At 37.7% G+C, this 18,718-nt stretch overlaps 1 protein-coding gene across 7 annotated transcripts in view; it reads right to left on the bottom strand.

Moving 5' to 3' along the window:
- The window catches only part of LOC120069911 (ABC transporter C family member 2-like), a 76,109-nt gene that overhangs the window by 9,221 nt on the left and 48,170 nt on the right, over nucleotides 1–18,718 (bottom strand). For 6 of the 7 annotated variants that reach the window (XM_039021748.1, XM_039021749.1, XM_039021745.1 and 3 more), the window contains 5 exons: nucleotides 15,292–15,459; nucleotides 14,810–14,950; nucleotides 13,844–14,044; nucleotides 3,302–3,400; nucleotides 3,069–3,221 (listed from right to left, as the gene is read on the bottom strand). In XM_039021748.1, coding sequence (XP_038877676.1) covers nucleotides 3,069–3,221; nucleotides 3,302–3,400; nucleotides 13,844–14,044; nucleotides 14,810–14,950; nucleotides 15,292–15,459 — 762 coding nt within the window. The remainder of the gene's footprint in view (nucleotides 1–3,068; nucleotides 3,222–3,301; nucleotides 3,401–13,843; nucleotides 14,045–14,809; nucleotides 14,951–15,291; nucleotides 15,460–18,718) is intronic. The other variant, XM_039021746.1, reaches the window with a different exon arrangement.

Here is an 18,718-nt window from a genome sequence, read left to right as displayed (position 1 = left end):
ATTTTGTATATCCTAGATTAGGGGGTGCAAGATTCTGCTGCTTTGTAAAAACCTTCTGATTAGTAGTGAGAAGGGAGATTTTATTGAGACCTGATTCCACGCGTTCTTTAATGAGAGAGTCTGGTCTGATTTCTTCACTTTTGGGTTGGCTGGAGACTTCAAAACGCGAGGATGATGCTTGCTTGGAGTAGCCACTCTAAATGCGTGAGTCAAGCAATTCATTAATGATTGGTGCCGTTTTGTCTTCCTGGTGAGAATATGAAGAGTCAATTGACAAATTCTTTTGAAATAAATCTTTGGCACCTTTCAGAGGGGATGCTGAACGGCTGCAACTTTTGAACCTCCTTTTAGTAGCATTCTCTCTCTTCCTTAAAAGCACTTCAGATAAAGTTTCAAAAGGAAACTCAACCGGCAGGAGCTCGAGAAGTTTTCTAGGAGATGGTTCGGATTTGAAACGGACCCCTGTTCTTTTTGTCCTTTTTTGTTCCTCTTTCTTCTTAGCCTCTTTAGTATTCACATTGACAATTTCTTGAGTAAACAAACTTTGTGCCTGAACTTTGAATCTTGGACCAACAGCAACTTTCCTAGTAGGCTTCGGATTGAACTGAGAGTTGTGCTTACACTTTTCCCCCATATTAATGCCTAGACTTCTGGAGTATTTTGTTTTGCATCTTGAAGGAAGGAGAAATTCGAACTTGGGATTTAATGGATCACTTAATATTTCTTCATCTTTCATAACTTGGCTTAAACGAACAATGTCAATTGGATTTGTAAAGTCAAACGTAAATAGATTTCCTCTAACCTTGTTTGGTGGGCTGATCGATGAGATATCACGAAAATTCAAGAATATGTTGCCCCTCCTTTCATCTGTGATTTCTATCGTTGCAGGAATGGATCCACATAAATTTTCCTTAACTTTGGATTTTGGCCTCTAAGACATTAAGCAGATTTAATGAAAATTGATTCATCCATTGCACCTCGATCCAATGCCACCCGTGCATTTTCTGCAAATAATGGGTTGATAATGACATTAGATTGAAAGTATACTTTGAGCATATTACTGATATCTAACCAGTTTTCGAATTCAAAGAGGCGTGAGACAACTCATAAGTTATTAAAATCTGCTTGGAACACTTCAGAATTCTTGATAACCCAATGATGTTGCATACTCTGTTTTTCGAATGCTGAAACAGAGGTTCTGGAGTCCTTTGAGTTTCTCATTTTCTGACTTAGAGGTGGTCTATCTGATGATTGTTTGCCAAACTTGTTCGCAAAGATATATTTTTCATTCTTTGTTGAAGGTTGGATGGTCTCTAAATAAACCAGGGGAGTCGAGGATTCATTGATGCAAAAGCTAACCATATCATTGAAGTCTTGCCAATTGGACTTTCCATCCCTGTAAGGAATGTGAATGTTCTTTCTTCATCCCGTTGAGGGCCAGACCGCGCACTCCATGAACCATCCTTTGTTAGCACGAAATTTTGAAAGGTGGATAACACTTTGATCGACTCTTTCCTTTAGTAGGAAGAATTCAAACGTTGGACCATTCAATAGCTTTTTCAAGCTTTCATCTAACCATTGTGCCATTGACACTGAGAATAGAATCTTTTGCCCTTTTTCCATATCTTCTATGTAGAATCCTTTGCTCACTCTCTATATACAGAAGAAGTGTTCTCTGATGTTGCAGCTTTTCACCTCCATGAGTGCAGAGTCGGGGGGTGGTCGAAAATGTCGCCGGAGTTATGGAAGATTTCGTTATGGATGAAAGACCATGAGCTTGTATTTTGACACAATACTCTTCAAGCAAATTAGAGTTCACTAGGGCAGACCATGCATTGATGATGGAGGATCCTTTCTTGATGTAATGTTTAGAGAAGGCTTAAACAGATGCAAGCGCATCCTATACAGAGATGGAATTGCAATGGCCGGTTAGATCTTCTTTTTTCTTGTTTACCCTCTCTTGAGAATTAGCTTTTAATGGGCTTTACCTTAGAGTTAGTCGTTGGAGACGATCGACGAAGTTGGTCTATGAAGTTGGCGTTAGCCACTACAGGTAGTTGTGCCAAGGTGGTTGTCGCAGGAGGTAGTAACTAGAGGTAGTCATCGATAGAGTTGTCAATCGAGATGGTTAACCAAGTTGATCACTGTTGGTGGTATTTGTTAGAATTGGCCACTAGAGGTGGTCGTCAAAGTTAGTCACCAAAGCATGTCATCGGAGTGACCAGTGGTTGTCGCCGAAGTCAATTTGCTAGAAACAACTGACGAGTAAAATCATTGGAAACATTGGCGAAAGGATGAAATGGGTCGAATTAGAGTGAGTTGGGGTGGGTTGGTAATAGCCAACTAAACAATTAAGTTGGTGCCCAAACATTAAGTTGAAAATTTTTACCAACTCAACCCAACTCAAGTTGGTGAACCAAAAACCCCCCTTAGTTTCTTTTCATTTTATTGATGAAAAACATGTGTCTTATTCAAATAAAACAAAAACATTACACTCGAAGGTAGGGATAAATTTACCAATCTTAAATCCTCATTGACCCAAAAGCTTAAGATGATACGTGAAAGTAAATTTAATATTATATAATCTAACAGACCTTACTTGTGGGCTTCAAATATGTAGAAGACCCAACAAGCAGAAATCAATATTAATTGGAGAGAAAATAACATTGTTGGGGTTTGAACAAAAGATCTCTGGACTACCTATTTTGATACCATCTTAAATCACCGATTGACCCAAAAGCTTAAGCTGATAGGTGAAGGTAAATTTAATATTATATTATCTAATAACCAGTACTATCAAATAATCAAATTGCAAGTGTAACTTGAGGTTGAAACTTCAACAAAATCTGAGTGAACTTAATTGTCAAACATAACTCTCTTAGTAAGATTATTGCATCCAGTAATAGTGTAATATTAACATCAATAAAATGGGATAAACATACTTAGAGTCAAAGGAAAAATAACATGAATAGGGAAAAAAAATAAGAAAATCAAAATAATCCAATTTCAAGCAAGCAAACACTTATTAAATAAAATGAAGGAAAATAATATCATGGTGGTATATCTACCTCTCTAGCCACATGAGCATCAAGAGCACTTAAGGGATCATCAAAAATGTACACATCAGAATTTGAGTACACGGCCCTAGCCAAGGAAACTCTTTGCTTCTGACCACCACTAATATTCACTCCTCGTTCCCCAATTTCAGTCAAATCACCACCCTAGCAGCGAACAGAAAGAAAAAAAGGGAGGATTTTAGAATAACTATCATCAAGGACTTGCACTATACAAAAATACTTACGGGCAGTAAGTCAAGGTCATGCTGCAATGCAGTTACATCTATTGTCTTCGCGTATCTCGCAGATTCAAAGGCAGAACCAAATACAATATTATCACGTACCTGCAAAGCAAATTTGACGTCCATAAATATAACAATGCTTTCAAATCTCATTTGTGTTTGGATTTCAATTTTCCAATTGATAATGGCAAGTGAAGATCTGATATGATGAATCTATTGAAGGTGCTCTATGCAATCTCAAGAAGAAATCAATCCTCCTACTCAGTAAGTATTGTGAGTTAGTACATGTCATGCCCTACAGTTGACCATTGGGTTGCATTGGAACAGATTATGTGTTGTCTGAACACTGCTCCCGAGCGTAGTTTATTATATAAGGATTATGGTCATACTAATATTGAATGTTTCTCAGACGTCGATTTGGCAAGATCTAAAGAAGACAGAAGATCAACCTCAGGGTATTGTGTTCTTGTTGGTGGTAATTTGATTTCTTGGAAGAGTAAGAAGCAAAATGTGGTGTCACATTCAAGTGCGGAATCAGAATATAGAGCAATGGCACAGTCTGTGCGTGAATTGATTTGGATATATCAACTTCTTATTGAGTTGGGATTTGAAATCACCACACTGACAAAGTTGTGGTGTGATAATCAAGCAACACTTCATATTGCGTCTAATATAGTATTTCATAAAAGGACTAAACATATTGAAGTTAATTGGCATTTTGTACATGAGAAAATTCAACAAAGGTTGGTATCTACAGGATATGTGAAGACTGGAGAACAATTAGGAGATATCTTCACGAAAGTATTGGATGGAACACGTATAGATTATCTATGTAACAAGTTGAGCATGATTAACATATATGCTCCAACTTGAGGGGGAGTGTTATAATTCTATAATTAGGATTTTCCATTCTTGTAAATATTTTGTGATATTTTTCTTTTGTTATATTTTCCTTTTCTATGCTTTGTACACTTGTATATATTCATATCTTTGGTGAATGAATAGAGTATTCTGATTCTCTCTCAAACCTTAGAGTTTAACAGGAATATTATTTTGTAATTAGTATTCATTCCTTTCCTGTATATTTTTTCCTTATTTCCATTCATGTTACCGTTGATTATCTTTGCCATATTTGGCTCTCATCATTGTATATATTAGGATAATACTCATTTGTAAAGATATAAGAAAAAAGTCGGAGTATTCAAATATTCAACAGAAAGGATGACCAAGTAAAGGCATATTATTTCAGAAACATGGCAATCTTCAAGTTAAAGTGTATAATGATGCAGATTGGGCGAGAAGTACTACTTGTTAAATTTGTATATTATTGAATAACCGAGTAATTTAAAGAGTACATAATCAACCTTCTATAAAGTGAATAAATAGACATCAATAAACCAATAAAAGAAAATACATAAATGAAAAATACCAAAAAGGAAAATATTAATGGAAAATAATAATTAGGAATAAACTCTAATTTCCTTTTAATACCCTCTGTCAAACTCAAGGTGGTAAATTGGTGAACAATTTGAGTTTGCAAAGATAACATCCGAAACAAATCAGCAAATCCAGGATGGAAACAAAGATCCACGAAGAACTAAAGCACAAAAAACTTCTAGGCTGAAACAGAAACTCACGAAGAGCGAAACCAAGAATCTTCTGAGCTAGAAACATAGATCCTCATACAGAGATCTACAAGAAAACCTATAAAGAACGAACAAGAACTTCTGGGCTAAAACAAAGATCCTCAAATAGATCTACAACAAAACCCATGAACTACTGATTTGAAAACGGAACAAAGACCTTTGTGCAAAAGGAGATTTGCCATAATCGTACAAACCAAATTGGACCAACTTAAACCACACCGACCTAGAATGCTTGATGGTCTCTACTACTTTGTTGAAGTTTCAACTAGTCATAAAGAAGGTTCAGGACTTGAGTAGTGTCATTTCTCTTTCTATTAAATGGCCGGGTGACAACTAGGGGTGTAAACGGCCGGGTCGGGTCGGGTTTTGCGAAAACCCGACCCATCCCAGACACTACTTGTGTCGGGTCGGGTTGGTCTCATTGTACCCTTCCTTTGGAAATTTTCGTTCCCCAAATTCTAGAAAAACCTTTACATCTTCTACACCACCACAATCCTTTTGAATCTCCAAATCCCCCAAAATCCATCGCACAGTCGCTGCTTCTCTCCCACAGCTAACGATCATTGTTGAACAAGTTCTCAACAATGACAAAGCCTTCATTGAGATCCTTCTTCATTTAAAATTCAAATCCATCTCCAAACTATCACTTTAATGGAGGATTTAGAAGAAATGGTGATGTGGGTTTTGAAAGAAGGGAGAAAGAAATGCTTCTGGGAGAGAGATGAGAGATGGAGATCCAATTTTGAGGATTTTCTTATTCTTTTTCTTTCTCTTTCATTAAGTTACAAATGAATGAGTTTTGATTCTAATGGAGAAAAAGAAGGTGATGAGAATCAAAATTTTGTATTGGAAGAAAAGGGGAAGCAGTGACTGAGAGAGAGAGAAAGTCTGATAGGAATGCAGATGAAGAAAAGAAAAAGGGAAGCGGTAGCTGCAAACCCTAAAAATAAGTGGGGTCTGGGTGAACCGAGAACCGAACCGATTTTATTGGATCGGTTTGGTTTGGTTCTATTATAAACACAATCGTTCCAAACCAGTTCGATCCGATTCGGGGCACCGGTTCGGTTTTGGTTTTTTACACCCTTTGTGACAACTACCTTCTAGCCGATAGAGACTCATAAGAACAGCTGTCACAGTTTTTTCCGATGAGTCCCAGTAGCTTTTTCGGCAAACAAGCACCGCAAATTGACGTGATGTTGATGAATGCACGTAGATCAAAGATAGATGCTTTGTTCCGAACAATAAACTTCGCGATAAACGACTATGGGGTGATCTATTTCGACCCAAATTTGATTGTTATAGGGATGATTATGGATTATGTCGACTGACAAATGGGAATAGAGACTTCAACAATGAACATGTTGGATGTATTGTGTGCTGCTCACCACTAGCCAACGGCTAGGGTTCCAGTCAATGTTCCAACAACGAACATGTTGGATGTATTCGGTTTTGGACTAGAGTAGTGAGCTTTTTAAATTGGTTGCCTAATTTTAGATTGGGAAATATTAGATGACTTGTTTGTCTTTTTTCTTTAAAAAAAAAGTACGCGTAGAAATAGATACGTCAAATCGCATGTCAGATACGAATTTGAGAAGTATCTGGAAGTATTGGTATCCGATACGTGTCTGATACTGATTCTTTGCCTCACATGAAGTATCTGTGCTTTATAGGTGGCCATTCAACCGCGAAAACCAAACCAGTTCTAAAAACCGAACCAAACTGAATCAAAAACTCAGTGAAACCGAAAAATGCGGTTTGGACCGGTTTAAAGAAATTTTGAAACTAAATTAATTCAGTTCAGTTCAGTTTCTATTGAAAATCGAACTTGAAATCGAACCGAACCGTTTTTAACTAATATATATATAATATATATTTATTTATCTATATATTTATATATAAAAAAAAGGAGTAAAACCGAGTTTAAAACCAAACCGTTTCTAATTTAAAGAACAAAACCGAATTGAAAACCAAACTGAACCAAACCCATTTTTTAATTAAAAGAATATAACATAGATTTTTGAAAAATACCAAAACCGAATTTGAAATATGCGGTTCGGTTCGGTTTCACATATTAGAAAATTGACCACCAAACCAAACCGAATCGTTTCCACCCCTAGTTTGATGTTGAAAAAGCTATGGTTTTTTTATTTCCTAGATCTGATATCATCTAAGTTTGAATGGAGTCAAATATTTTTGTATTCCAATGAATTAACCATAAGATATAAAGCCTTCTTACATAGGAGAAAGGCTAAATATATAAAAGGAAAGTATCCTAACAAGAATAAAATAATATCCTGAAATTAGTGAGCATGCGAAAGCTAAATAATGGTCTCCAAAATGCTCTCTCCTCTCTCCTCCTTTTCTCCTTTCCCCCGCATCCCCCTTCCCGACACCCACCGGAGCCCACCATGCCTTCCTTAGCCTTCGCTCCCTCTGATCGCCTCTCCCTCCCCTCCCCTCCTGTTCTCCCTCCGACCCCCTCCCTTCCCCTGACCTCCTTTCCTCCCCTATTTCAGCCGTGCTCTCCAGCCTTGGCTTTTAACTCTTGCCATACCAAACCACGCTGGTATTTTAGTTCTTCAGTCAGCCCCAAACTCCATGGAGGTGAAGAGTTGCAAAATAGGTGTTCATTTCTTCTATATGTGGAAAGTGAGAAACGGATTTTTCATAGAAGACTTGAAAAAAGGACAAAATGTTCTTTTTTCTCCACTAATGGCGCAATGGCTAGAGGGTAACTTGAAGAGATTACTGTATGGCTCATCTTTCGAATTTTTCCTCCTTAAAGAAAGAGTTGATTAGTGTGTCATTTGCCTCTCCAAATTCCGAGAAAGTAGGGGCTGGTTCATAGAATGTGCAGTCTGGCCCTCAACGGGTGGAAGGAACAACATTCACATCCCTTTTGGGGATGGCACCTCAGGCTGGCAAGAATTCAATGATATGGTCAGTGGCTGCCTCAAAAATTTCTCATCAAACTTGTGTTCTTTTGAGAACAAATCCCCCCCTTTAGCTGTAGACAAGCCATCACTGAGCTCCCCTCTTCAGCCACAGACTTCCCCAAGGAACCAGAGTTCCCCTGTCTCCCCTGTTTCGGTGGTCAAAAAACAGAATAGGCAGCATCAATGGGTGACAAGCAAGCTAATGTGCTCCAACCTGATTTCTCTAACCTTTGGATTGTCTCACGTCTTTTTGAATTCGATAATTGGCTTGATATTTGTAAGGCACTCAAAGACAACTTTCAATCTAATGTTATTATCAATCCTCTATTTGTAGAAAAAGCCCTGGTAACAATGGATCGAGACTCATTGGATGAACTAGATAACTTCTCAGGCAAGTGGCAGAAATTTGGCTCCTTCCATCTGAAATTCGAAAGATGGAACAACTCCTCCCATCCTTCGAGGCCATTGGGAAATACTTTGGGGGATTAGAAAGCATAGCTATGGAAAGACTTAATTTGATCAATGTTTCATAGGCCAAAATTAAAGTGAAGGAGAATGTTTGTGGTTTTATCCCAGCAACAATTGAAATATCAAATGAAAAAAGAGGATCAATCTACTTGAATTTTGGAGATATCTCATCATCTAGCCCTCCTAGTAAGGCCAGGGGTGATTTATTTGAATCTGACTTTACAAATCCCATTGATTTAATTCGGATAAATGAAGTTAAATGTGATGAAGGCATTTATTGTGATCCATTAAATTCAAAATTCAACTTCCTACTTCCCTCCAACTGCAACATTAAGTTCTCTAGAAGTCCAGGAGTCTTTGTGGATAATAAAGAAAGCAAGATGAGAGAGATTGAATCCAAGGCCAAGAAGTTAAGAGGCCATTCGAAATCTGAGCCGCCCCCCATTCATGCCTCACACCTCAGCCTTTTGATCTTCCCGAGCAGCCATCTTCAGCGCCGTCTGCAGAGGACAAAGAATTAATTAAAGGAAAAATTACAAAGGGTCGTGACCCTTCAACTTCCCCTCAAAAAGGCACCAAGAATGATCTATTGATTGGAAATAAGACAGAGGGCCGTGACCCTTCAAATTCTTCTCACAAAGGCGCCAAAATTGACTCGGGAAAATCCAGTCTGATCCTTCCTACTCAGAAAGCCGGTTCGTCTCCAACCAAGTTTGAGAAGTCTGTTACTCAAGATTTTATCACAAAGAAGCCGAAGGCCTTAGTCTCTATTCCTTCCTCCCATAGACGGATCCAAAAGGTGAAAAGGATTAAACAATTCAAGCATCACAATTCTGCAAAATCGAATTCATTTGGGCTGCGACTTTTCCCAGACACTTCATCAGAAAGCACACATCTCTTCAAAACCCCTGGTCAGCCATCTCCAACCTGGATATTCTTGAAGTAAGTTGTGCTAACCTACAAGCCAATCCTCAAACTTTGAGGCCTGATAGGGAGAGTCCTATCCAACCTTCTCTATACTGCACCCGAAATAATAACACCTCTAGAGATTGCAATTTCCCAGCCGTAACAAGTTTATTTTCCCCTCTCCATTCTCCCAAGACTCAGATGATGACTTGTTGGCTAGTGTGAGCAGTGAGGAGCCGGATATTAATGATGTTGAAGATAAAAAAGAACTTGATGACAATCAAGAAGGCATGGACTTCTCCCTAAGTCAGCTCTTCCTCCTCCCGGATGAACATTCACAGGTTAGTGAAAGCATTTTCCCGACCCCCCTCTAAATTTGTCAGTTGTACCACAGACCCTACACTCCATCATAAAAGAGTGTGATTTAATCTTAGCTTGATCAAAGGGAAAAGTGTTGAAGAATCCTCGGTGGGTCTTAATGAAGATAGTTACTTGCAACACAAGAGGTTTAGGGGATTCCTCAAAAAGACTGCGATTTCTGAAAAAAGTCGATCCGGATATTGTCCTTATCCAAGAAACAAGAAAAGACAGAATTGAGGGCTCATTTATCAAAAGCCTTTGGAGCTCAAAAGAGGTAGGTTGGGGCTTGGTGGAAGCTAAAGGAAGATCGGGAGGCATACTCACAATGTGGGATGAGAGCAAAATTCTAGCTCAAAAGATAAATTCTCCCTTTCAATCAAATGTCAAACGTTAAACAAAAAGATTTGCTGGATAACAAACGTATATGGCCCTTGTGATTACCGAGAAAGGAGAAGCTTGTGGGCAGAATTATCCTTTCTGGCAGAGAAATTTGATGATTCGTGGTGTATTGGTGGAGATTTCAACAGCATTCGAAGAAGGCATGAGAGATATCCAGTTGGTAGAGCAACGAAGGACACGAATAACTTCAATAAGTTCATCAGATTAAACAACCTGCTGGAACTTCCACTCTCAAATGGACAATTCACTTGGTCTAGGGAAGGTAATGGTGCTTCAAGATCTCTCCTAGACCGTTTTCTTGTATCAAACACATGGGAAGAAGTTTTTGATAATTCAAGGGTTGCAAGACAAGCTAGAACCATGTCGGATCACTTTCCTCTTACCTTAGAAGCAGGAGCTTTTGAATGGGGACCCTCACCATTTTGATTTTGTAACAACTGGCTGAGCAACAAGGATTGTTGTAAATTGATTGAAAAATCTCTGAAAATGAAGAAAAAACATAAATGGGCAGGTTTTACTCTCTCCACCAACTTAAGAGAAACAAAATCAGTCCTAAAGAAATGGTTTCATGACTATGAAAAAGAGAAGAAAATGAAAGAGGACAACTTACTCTCTAACAGTGGGAGTATTCCCTCAAGTCAGTGATGAAGATGCAGCCTTTTCCTTGAAGGCAGATCTCCTAGCCTTTTACCAATTAGAAGAAAGAAGCCTCATTAAAAAATGCAAGCTAAAATGGTTAAAAGAAGGGGATGAGAACACTTCTTTTTCCCAAAGATTCCTATCTGCCAGAAAAAGAAAGAATTTGATTGCAGAATTGCTTAATGATCAAGATATTCCAACCAAATCCACCCGGGATGTTGAAGATATTATTTTGGCCTTCTACTCATCTTTATACTAAAAAAGTAACGATCCTCGAGTCATTCCTATCAACCTTGACTGGTCAAGAGTCTCAAGAAGTCAAAATGAGCAGCTGGTAGTAAGTTTTTCTGCTCTAGAAATCAAGCTACCAGTGAAAGGTTAGGAAGGAATAAGGCACCAGAGCCGGATGGCTTCACACCAGAATTCTTCATCCATTTTTGGCATCTTCTGAAAGACAACCTTATGAAAATGTTTGATGATTTCTACAGCAACAATAAGCACAATTCATGTATTAAAGAGAACTTTATTTGCCTAATTCCAAAAAAGACTGATGCAGTGAAAGTCAAAGACTTCAGACCAATTAGTCTCACTACCCTCTTGTACAAGATAATAGCAAAAGTCCTAGCTGAGAGGCTAAAAAGAATCATACCAAGCATAATTACCCCCACTCAAAGTGCGTTTATTGAGGGAAGATAGATCCTAGACCCCATCCTAATTGCAAATGAAGCAGTCGAGGACTATAGATCGAAAGGGAAGAAAGGATGGCTTCTAAAGCTTGATTTGGAGAAAGCATTTGATAGAGTGGACTGGTCATTCCTTGAAAAAGTCCTAATTGGGAAGAATTTCAGCTCAAAATGGATATCTTGGATTTTGGGGTGCATCACCAATCCAAAATTCTCCATCTTTATCAATGGAAGGCCTCCTGGAAGGATAGTTGCATCTAGAGGAATTAGGCAAGGAGATCCCCTTTCTCCTTTCCTCTTCATCCTTGTGGGAGAAGTCTTAAATGCCTTAATCAACCGGTTACATGAGAAAGATCGTTTTGAAGGCTTTTTGGTTGGGAAGGATCAAGTCCACGTTTTAATTTTGCAATTTGCTGATGACACCCTTATCTTTTGCAAATATGATAATGATATGTTAGAGTCTCTTCGGGCCACTCTTGACCTTTTGGAATAGTGTTCTGGACAGAAAATTAATTGGGAGAAATCATCTCTTTGTGATATAAACATTGACCAAGACATGCTGAATAAGTGGGCAGAAAAGTTCAATTGTAAAGCAGAGCAACTTCCCCTTCTCTATTTAGGCCTTCCATTGGGAGGTTACCCGAAAAAGATTGATTTCTGGCAGCCTGTTATTGATAAACTTCAAGGCACTCTTGATAAATGGAGAAGATACAACATTTCAAGAGGAGGAAGAGCAACCCTTTCTAAGTCGGTACTCTCAAACCTCCCCACTTACTACATGTCTTCCTTCTTGATTCCTAATAAAGTGTTGCATATCTTAGAAAGAATATTGAGGAATTTCTTTTGGGAATGCCACAAAGGGGGTAAAGTAAATCATTTAGCCAAATGGGAACTTGTGACCAAATCTCATGAAGAAGGTGGCTTAAAAAGAGAAAAATCTAGCTCTTTTAGCAAAATGGGGCTGGAGATTCCAGCTTGAAAGCTCTTCCCTTTGGTGCAGAATGGTCAAAAGTATACATGGCAGTATCATTTTCAGAGGTCACACCTCCGGTAAGGCAGTGGGCTGCCTTAGAAGCCCATGGATCAGCATTTCAAGAGCTTGGTTGAAGGTGGAAAATCTGTCGGTGTTTGTTTTGGGGAATAGGCTTAATATTGGCTTTTGGTTAGATACTCGGATGGGCAATCTTCCCATTTCATCCAGATTTTTCAGATTATTTAGATTGGCCACTCATCCAAACGGCTCTGTAAGAGAGCATTGGGATCACACCACCAACTCTTGGAACATCTCTTTTAGGAGGTACTTAAAAGATGAAGAGATTACTGAATTTCAAGATTTTTTGTGTCTCATTTCTAACCTAAAGGTGCAAGATCGCCCGGACTCAAAGGTTTGGTCTTTGGAACCCAATGGAGCCTTCTCGGTCAAATCCTTAACCAACTTCCTTCGCAAAGCCCCCCAAATTGATCCTCTACTTTATGAAGCTCTTTAGAAATCAAAAAGTCCAAGGAGAATAAACATAGTCCTTTGGATAATGGTTTTTGGATCCCTACTGTTCAGATTGTGCAGCTTGCCTCTCACTATCTCTCCCCCAATATGAGTGTTTTGTGTAGAAGAATGGGGAAGACCAACAACACCTATTTTTTAACTGCTTTTTTGCACAAAGTTGCTGGTTTTCGCTCTTCAATATCTTCAATTTGAGCTGGTCCTTTGGAGCAGAATTTAGCCTAAATGTTCAGCAGTGTTGATAGGGCCGGCTGTCAAGAAATCGCACCAGATTTTGTGGGTCAATGCTGTCAAGACTGTGTTAACTGAATTATGCTTTGAATGGAACCAAAGAGTCTTCCAAGACAAGGAAACCCCGTGGTTCTCAAGATTTGAAGCTGCCAAGTTGAAAGCCTCTCTTTGGTGTCCCCTCTCAAAATCCTTTACAGCATACTCTAGCCAGGAATCAGTCTAAATTGGCATTCATTCTTTTCTCCAGCTTTTTGAAGTATTGTTTCCCATTGTATAACTTAATTTAAAGGTTTTTCTAGAGTTAGGATGTGATGAGGGGTGCTAAGGGGGTGTCAACCTAGTTGAGATGCCCGGGTGCACTTGCTGATCCTTATGAATTCTTTGTAAATTGAGCATTAGTCTCACTTAATTTTCTTAATGAATAAAGAGACTTGTTTCCTTTAAAAAAAAAAAAAAAAAAAAAAAAATATCCTGAATGATTTTAAAACTAATACTATTTGCAACCACACAGATATTAGGATGTACATATGAAGTAATGACAAATAGATTTTGTTTTTTTCTTTTTTATTAAAAAGAAAATCTTTTAAATAAAACTAGAAATTCAATCCCATAAAAGAAGCTAGAAAGGTACCTTAGACCACATTAAACAAATGTTTAGAAAATGTGTGGCATACTGAGAAAAACAAAATTATAAGCGTCATTATTTTCGAGCACATTAAAAACTTAAATCATACGTACATGCATGAAATATCCTATGGCAAGTTATGTCAACTTACTGTAGCATTAGAAATCCATGCAACTTGTGGAACATATGCAACACTTCCTGAAATAATAACACTAGAATCTGCAGCTGCTGGAAGTTCTCCGAGCATTGCTGATATTAGTGATGTCTTTCCCTCCCCTGTACTTCCAACAACTGCGACTAAGATACCGACTGGTATGTCCAAATTGATGTTTGATAATGTGGGCTTCTCAGCCTAGTTAAGAAGTAATACAATGACAAAGATGAAAAATTGAACCATAGGAAAGCAATATATAGAAAGTACATGTTGAAATGAAAACGATCTCTAGAATTTTATCCGAGAAAAGAATCTCATTCAATCATAACTCTCTTTGGTACTAAGGCATTTTGTAGGCAAGCTTCTATCAATGTGCAAAGTTATTAGCTTAATTGAGATAAGATTTAATGATACCAAAGCCCAGGCTTAGCTCAACTGAGATAAGATTTAATGAGACTGAGCCCTTGTTGCGGCCCCGCTTCTAGATCTGCTGCTTTATTTCTGGTTCCAATAATTAAGAATTATTTTCCCCTACTTGAGGGAAAAGCCCGATCACCATCTAAGGCCCCTAAAGAGAATACCCGCAGCTACCTCAACTAATGATGCAGTGCCGGAATAAGAATTAAGACCATTTGTAGTAGTGTGTTCATTAAGTAATTTTAATAATGATAAAGTCCAGCAATAAGATTAAAGATATTAATAGTAGTTTGTTTATTACGTTACTTTAAGACAACAGAATGTTCTTGTAAATTATGGTCAATACCAGGTATATAAACAAGAAGAAGGAAAAGGATTGAATAGAGGAAATCCCGAACATTTGGCGAAGTTAGATTTAATTAATCAAAAAGATGTTTGTATGCCTACCCAAATACACACACAATATACAGCAAAAAGAAAAAAGAAAATAATAATAATAATATCAGAATAAAATTAAAAAAAATCCTTGGTAAAGAGAGAGTACACCTCTGGATCCCAGGAAAAGTATCCATTCTTGATTGAGATGGCCGGAAGTTTTGGATTTAATGGTGGGCTTGGAAGCAAAACTCTCTCTTCTGCAAGAAGTAGCTCCTCTAGACGCTTTAGGGATACTTTTGCATTTACCACCTGAAAATCGATGGCAACTTAAGTAACACAATCAAAATAAAACAATAACATCATTATGCCTTTTGCTTAAAAGTGTTAAGCTTGAAAACTCAGGAATCCAAATGCAACCTAAGTCAAATCTCAAAGTCCAAAAGTATATCTTTCCCTATATTTTGTACACAAATCAGTAAATATATACACAATCCATACTTCAAAAATAAAAAATAAATAAGAAAACAAGCAAGTGTCAACAACTAAAGCCATCATTGTATAGGTTATATACAAGTAAATGTAAGGCTCATAACATATCCAAGCCGGAAATTCTGAAGAAAAAATTTTTGAAAAACATATAAGTAGAGAACCTGAGTTATTATATTAGGAAGCATGAGTAGAGGAAACCGTAGCACTGCAAATAATGAAAGTGACGTAAATGCCCTAGATGGAGTCAAGTCTCCCCCCCAAGCCGTAAATAATCCAAAAGCAGTCACAGTCACCAAAACAGGAATGCTATTCAATATGAAACTATTTAACTGCAAAAACAAGTAAAATTGTTAAAATACAGAAGTGGCAAATAGAGAAAGTTCACATGAATTCCATTATCTAAATTCCTTCGGGGTTATTAAGTTATATAGCTATGTATAGCAGAATAGCAAAAATACTGTTTCAACACTCAAAAAATGGCCACCAAAAAAAAAAAATAAAAATTGATATGCAGGATAAGTGATCCTATTAAACATTAAAGAGATTAACTATTGCAACTGAACATCGAAAACCTGTTTCAACACTCAAAAATGGCCACCAAAACAAATTGATATGCAGGAAAAGTGATCCTATTAAACATTAAAGAGATTAACTATTGCAACTGAACATTGAAAACCTAGAAAACATTAGTAAGTCCTACATGTTCGTATTCTCTGAAGTGTGCAGTTAAAAAAGAAGAGAAACCAAAGATCTAAAAAATGTGCAGTCTCTGTTCCAGGCTTCCAACATTTTAATATCTCTCGAGTGATGAATAATTAATTTGGGTGGAAGAGTGAAAGTGATAATAAGGTGTTACTAGGACATTAGGTGTATGTTAATAATTAGTTGGTGTAAAACTCTTAGGTTTGAGAAAGAAACAGAATGCTTTATTCATTCACCAAAGATATGAATATATACAAGTGTACAAAGCATAGAAAAGGAAAATATCACAAAATATTTACAAGAATGGAAAATCCTAATTATAGAATTATAACACTCCCCATCAAGTTGGAGCATATATGTTAATCATGCCCAGCTTGTTACATAGATAATCTATACGTCTTCCATCCAATGCTTTCGTGAAGATATCTCCTAATTGTTCTCCAGTCTTCACATATCTTGTAGATACCAACCCTTGTTGAATTTTCTCACGTACAAAAAGGCAATCAACTTCAATATGTTTAGTCCTTTCATGAAATACTGGATTAGACGCAATATGAAGTGCTGCTTGATTATCACACCACAACTTTGTTGGTGTGGTGATTTCAAATCCCAACTCAACAAGAAGTTCATATATCCAAATCAATTCACACACAGATTGTGCCATTGCTCTATATTCTGATCCTGCACTTGAACGTCACACCACATTTTGCTTCTTACTCTTCTAAGAAATCAAATTACCACCAACAAAAACACAATACCCTGAGGTTGATCTTCTGTCTTCTTTAGATCCTGCCCAATCAGCGTCTGAGAAACATTCAATATTTGTATGACCATAATCCTTATATAGTAAACCATGCCCGGGAGCAACCTTCAAATAACAAAGAATCTGTTCCAATGCAGCCCAATGATCAACTGTAGGGCACGACATGTACTGACTCACAATACTTACTGAATAGGCTCTGTCGGGTCGAGTCACTATAAGATAATTAAGTTTTCCCACTAACCTCCTATATTTTTCAGGATCTTTTAGCAATTCTCCATCTTTTGTGAGCTGTAGGTTGGGCATCATTGGGGTACTACATGGCTTAGCCCCTAGCTTTCCTGTTTCAGTCAACAAGTCAAGTACATATTTTCTCTGTGATAATAGAATTCCTTTCTTGCTTCTTATTACCTCAATTCCTAAGAAGTATTTCAACATGCCCAAATCTTTTGTATGGAATTGACTATGAAGAAAGGTCTTTAGAGACTGGATACCTGAAGCATCATCACCAGTAATCACAATATCATCCACATATCCAACTAACAAGATGACACCACCTTTAGATCTCTTAAAAAAGACTGAATGATCTAACCTACTCTTCCGCATTCCAAAGCTTTCAATCACCTGACTAAATTTACCAAACCAAGCTCGCGGGCTCTGCTTTAATCCATACAAGGATTTACGAAGGCGACACACCGTTCCATTCTCCTCCTGAGCAACAAACCCTGGTGGTTGCTCCATATACACCTCCTCTTGAAGATCACCATGAAGAAATGCATTTTTAATATCAAGTTGATGTAAAGGCCCATGATTGATTGAAGCTAATGAAATAAACAACCTTACAGATACCATTTTTGCTACAGGAGAAAAAGTATCGACATAGTTAACGCCATAAGTTTGTGTGTAGCCTTTTGCTACGAGGCGCGCTTTTAACTAAGCAACAGAACCATCAGGATTGACTTTAACTGCAAACACCCATTTGCAACCGATAGCCTTCTTTCCTGCATGGAGAGAAACTAAATCCCAAGTACAATTATCATCTAAGGCAGTCATCTCCTCCACCATTGCGGCACACCAATCAGGATGAGACAAAGCCTCATGAACAGTTTTCGGGATGGATATAGACTCTAAGGATGCAATGAATGAACATGTGGAAGGTGACAAATGGTTATATGAAACAAAAGAGGAAATAGGATGATCACAAGTACGTTTATCTTTACGAAGAGCAATAGGAAGATCATCACCAGTTTCTGGATCTAATGACGAAGAAGACTCTGGTACAGGGCATGGAACTGGAGGAGGGTTGTCGTCGAGTATAGACCTTAACGATGGGAGGAAGAGATGAATCAGGAAGAGTAGAGGTAGTCACAGGAAGAGGATCGGAAGGAGAAATAACTGTGTAGACAAGGAAATTATCCTCTAATTCCTTGTGTCCCCCTAACTCTTATTCGAAGAGAAAGACGGTGATGAAAAAAATGGAGTATGTTAGAAAAACGTGATATCAAGAAAGACTAAATATTTATTAAGACTAGGACAATAACACTGATACCCCTTTTGGACACGAGAATAACCAAGGAAAATACATTTTAAGGACTTTGGATCCAGCTTGGTATACTGAGGCCGAACATCCCGAACAAAGCAAGTACAACCAAATATTCTGGGTTGAATGGGAAACAAATGTTGCTTGGGGCATAAGTACAAAAAGGTATCTCACCCTTAAGAATGGAAGAGGGCATGCGATTTATTAAGAAACAAGCTGTGAAAACAACATCTGCCCAAAAAGATTTTGGAACATGTATCTGAAACATTAAAGCTCTAGCTGTCTCAAGGAGATGACGATTCTTTCATTCTGCAACCCCATTTTGAGACGGAGTATCAACACAAGAAGATTGATGAAGAATGCCATGGGCATCTAAATAAGACTTGAGTGTATAAGAAAAATATTCCTTAGCATTATCACTCCGTAGCATTTTAAGAATACCACTAAACTGAGTTTGAATTTTGGCATGGAAGTTACGAAAATGAGAAAGTAACTCAGAACGACTTTTCATTAAATATAACCACATAACACGAGAATAGTCATCGACAAATGTAACAAAATACCTAAACCCTCCTTTGGACTCAAC

The sequence above is a fragment of the Benincasa hispida genome, unplaced genomic scaffold (genome assembly GCF_009727055.1).
Source record: "Benincasa hispida cultivar B227 unplaced genomic scaffold, ASM972705v1 Contig674, whole genome shotgun sequence".
Classification (NCBI taxonomy): Eukaryota; Viridiplantae; Streptophyta; class Magnoliopsida; order Cucurbitales; family Cucurbitaceae; genus Benincasa; species Benincasa hispida.
Note: the sequence above shows the minus strand (reverse complement) of the source record. Positions and strands in the feature narration are given on the sequence as shown.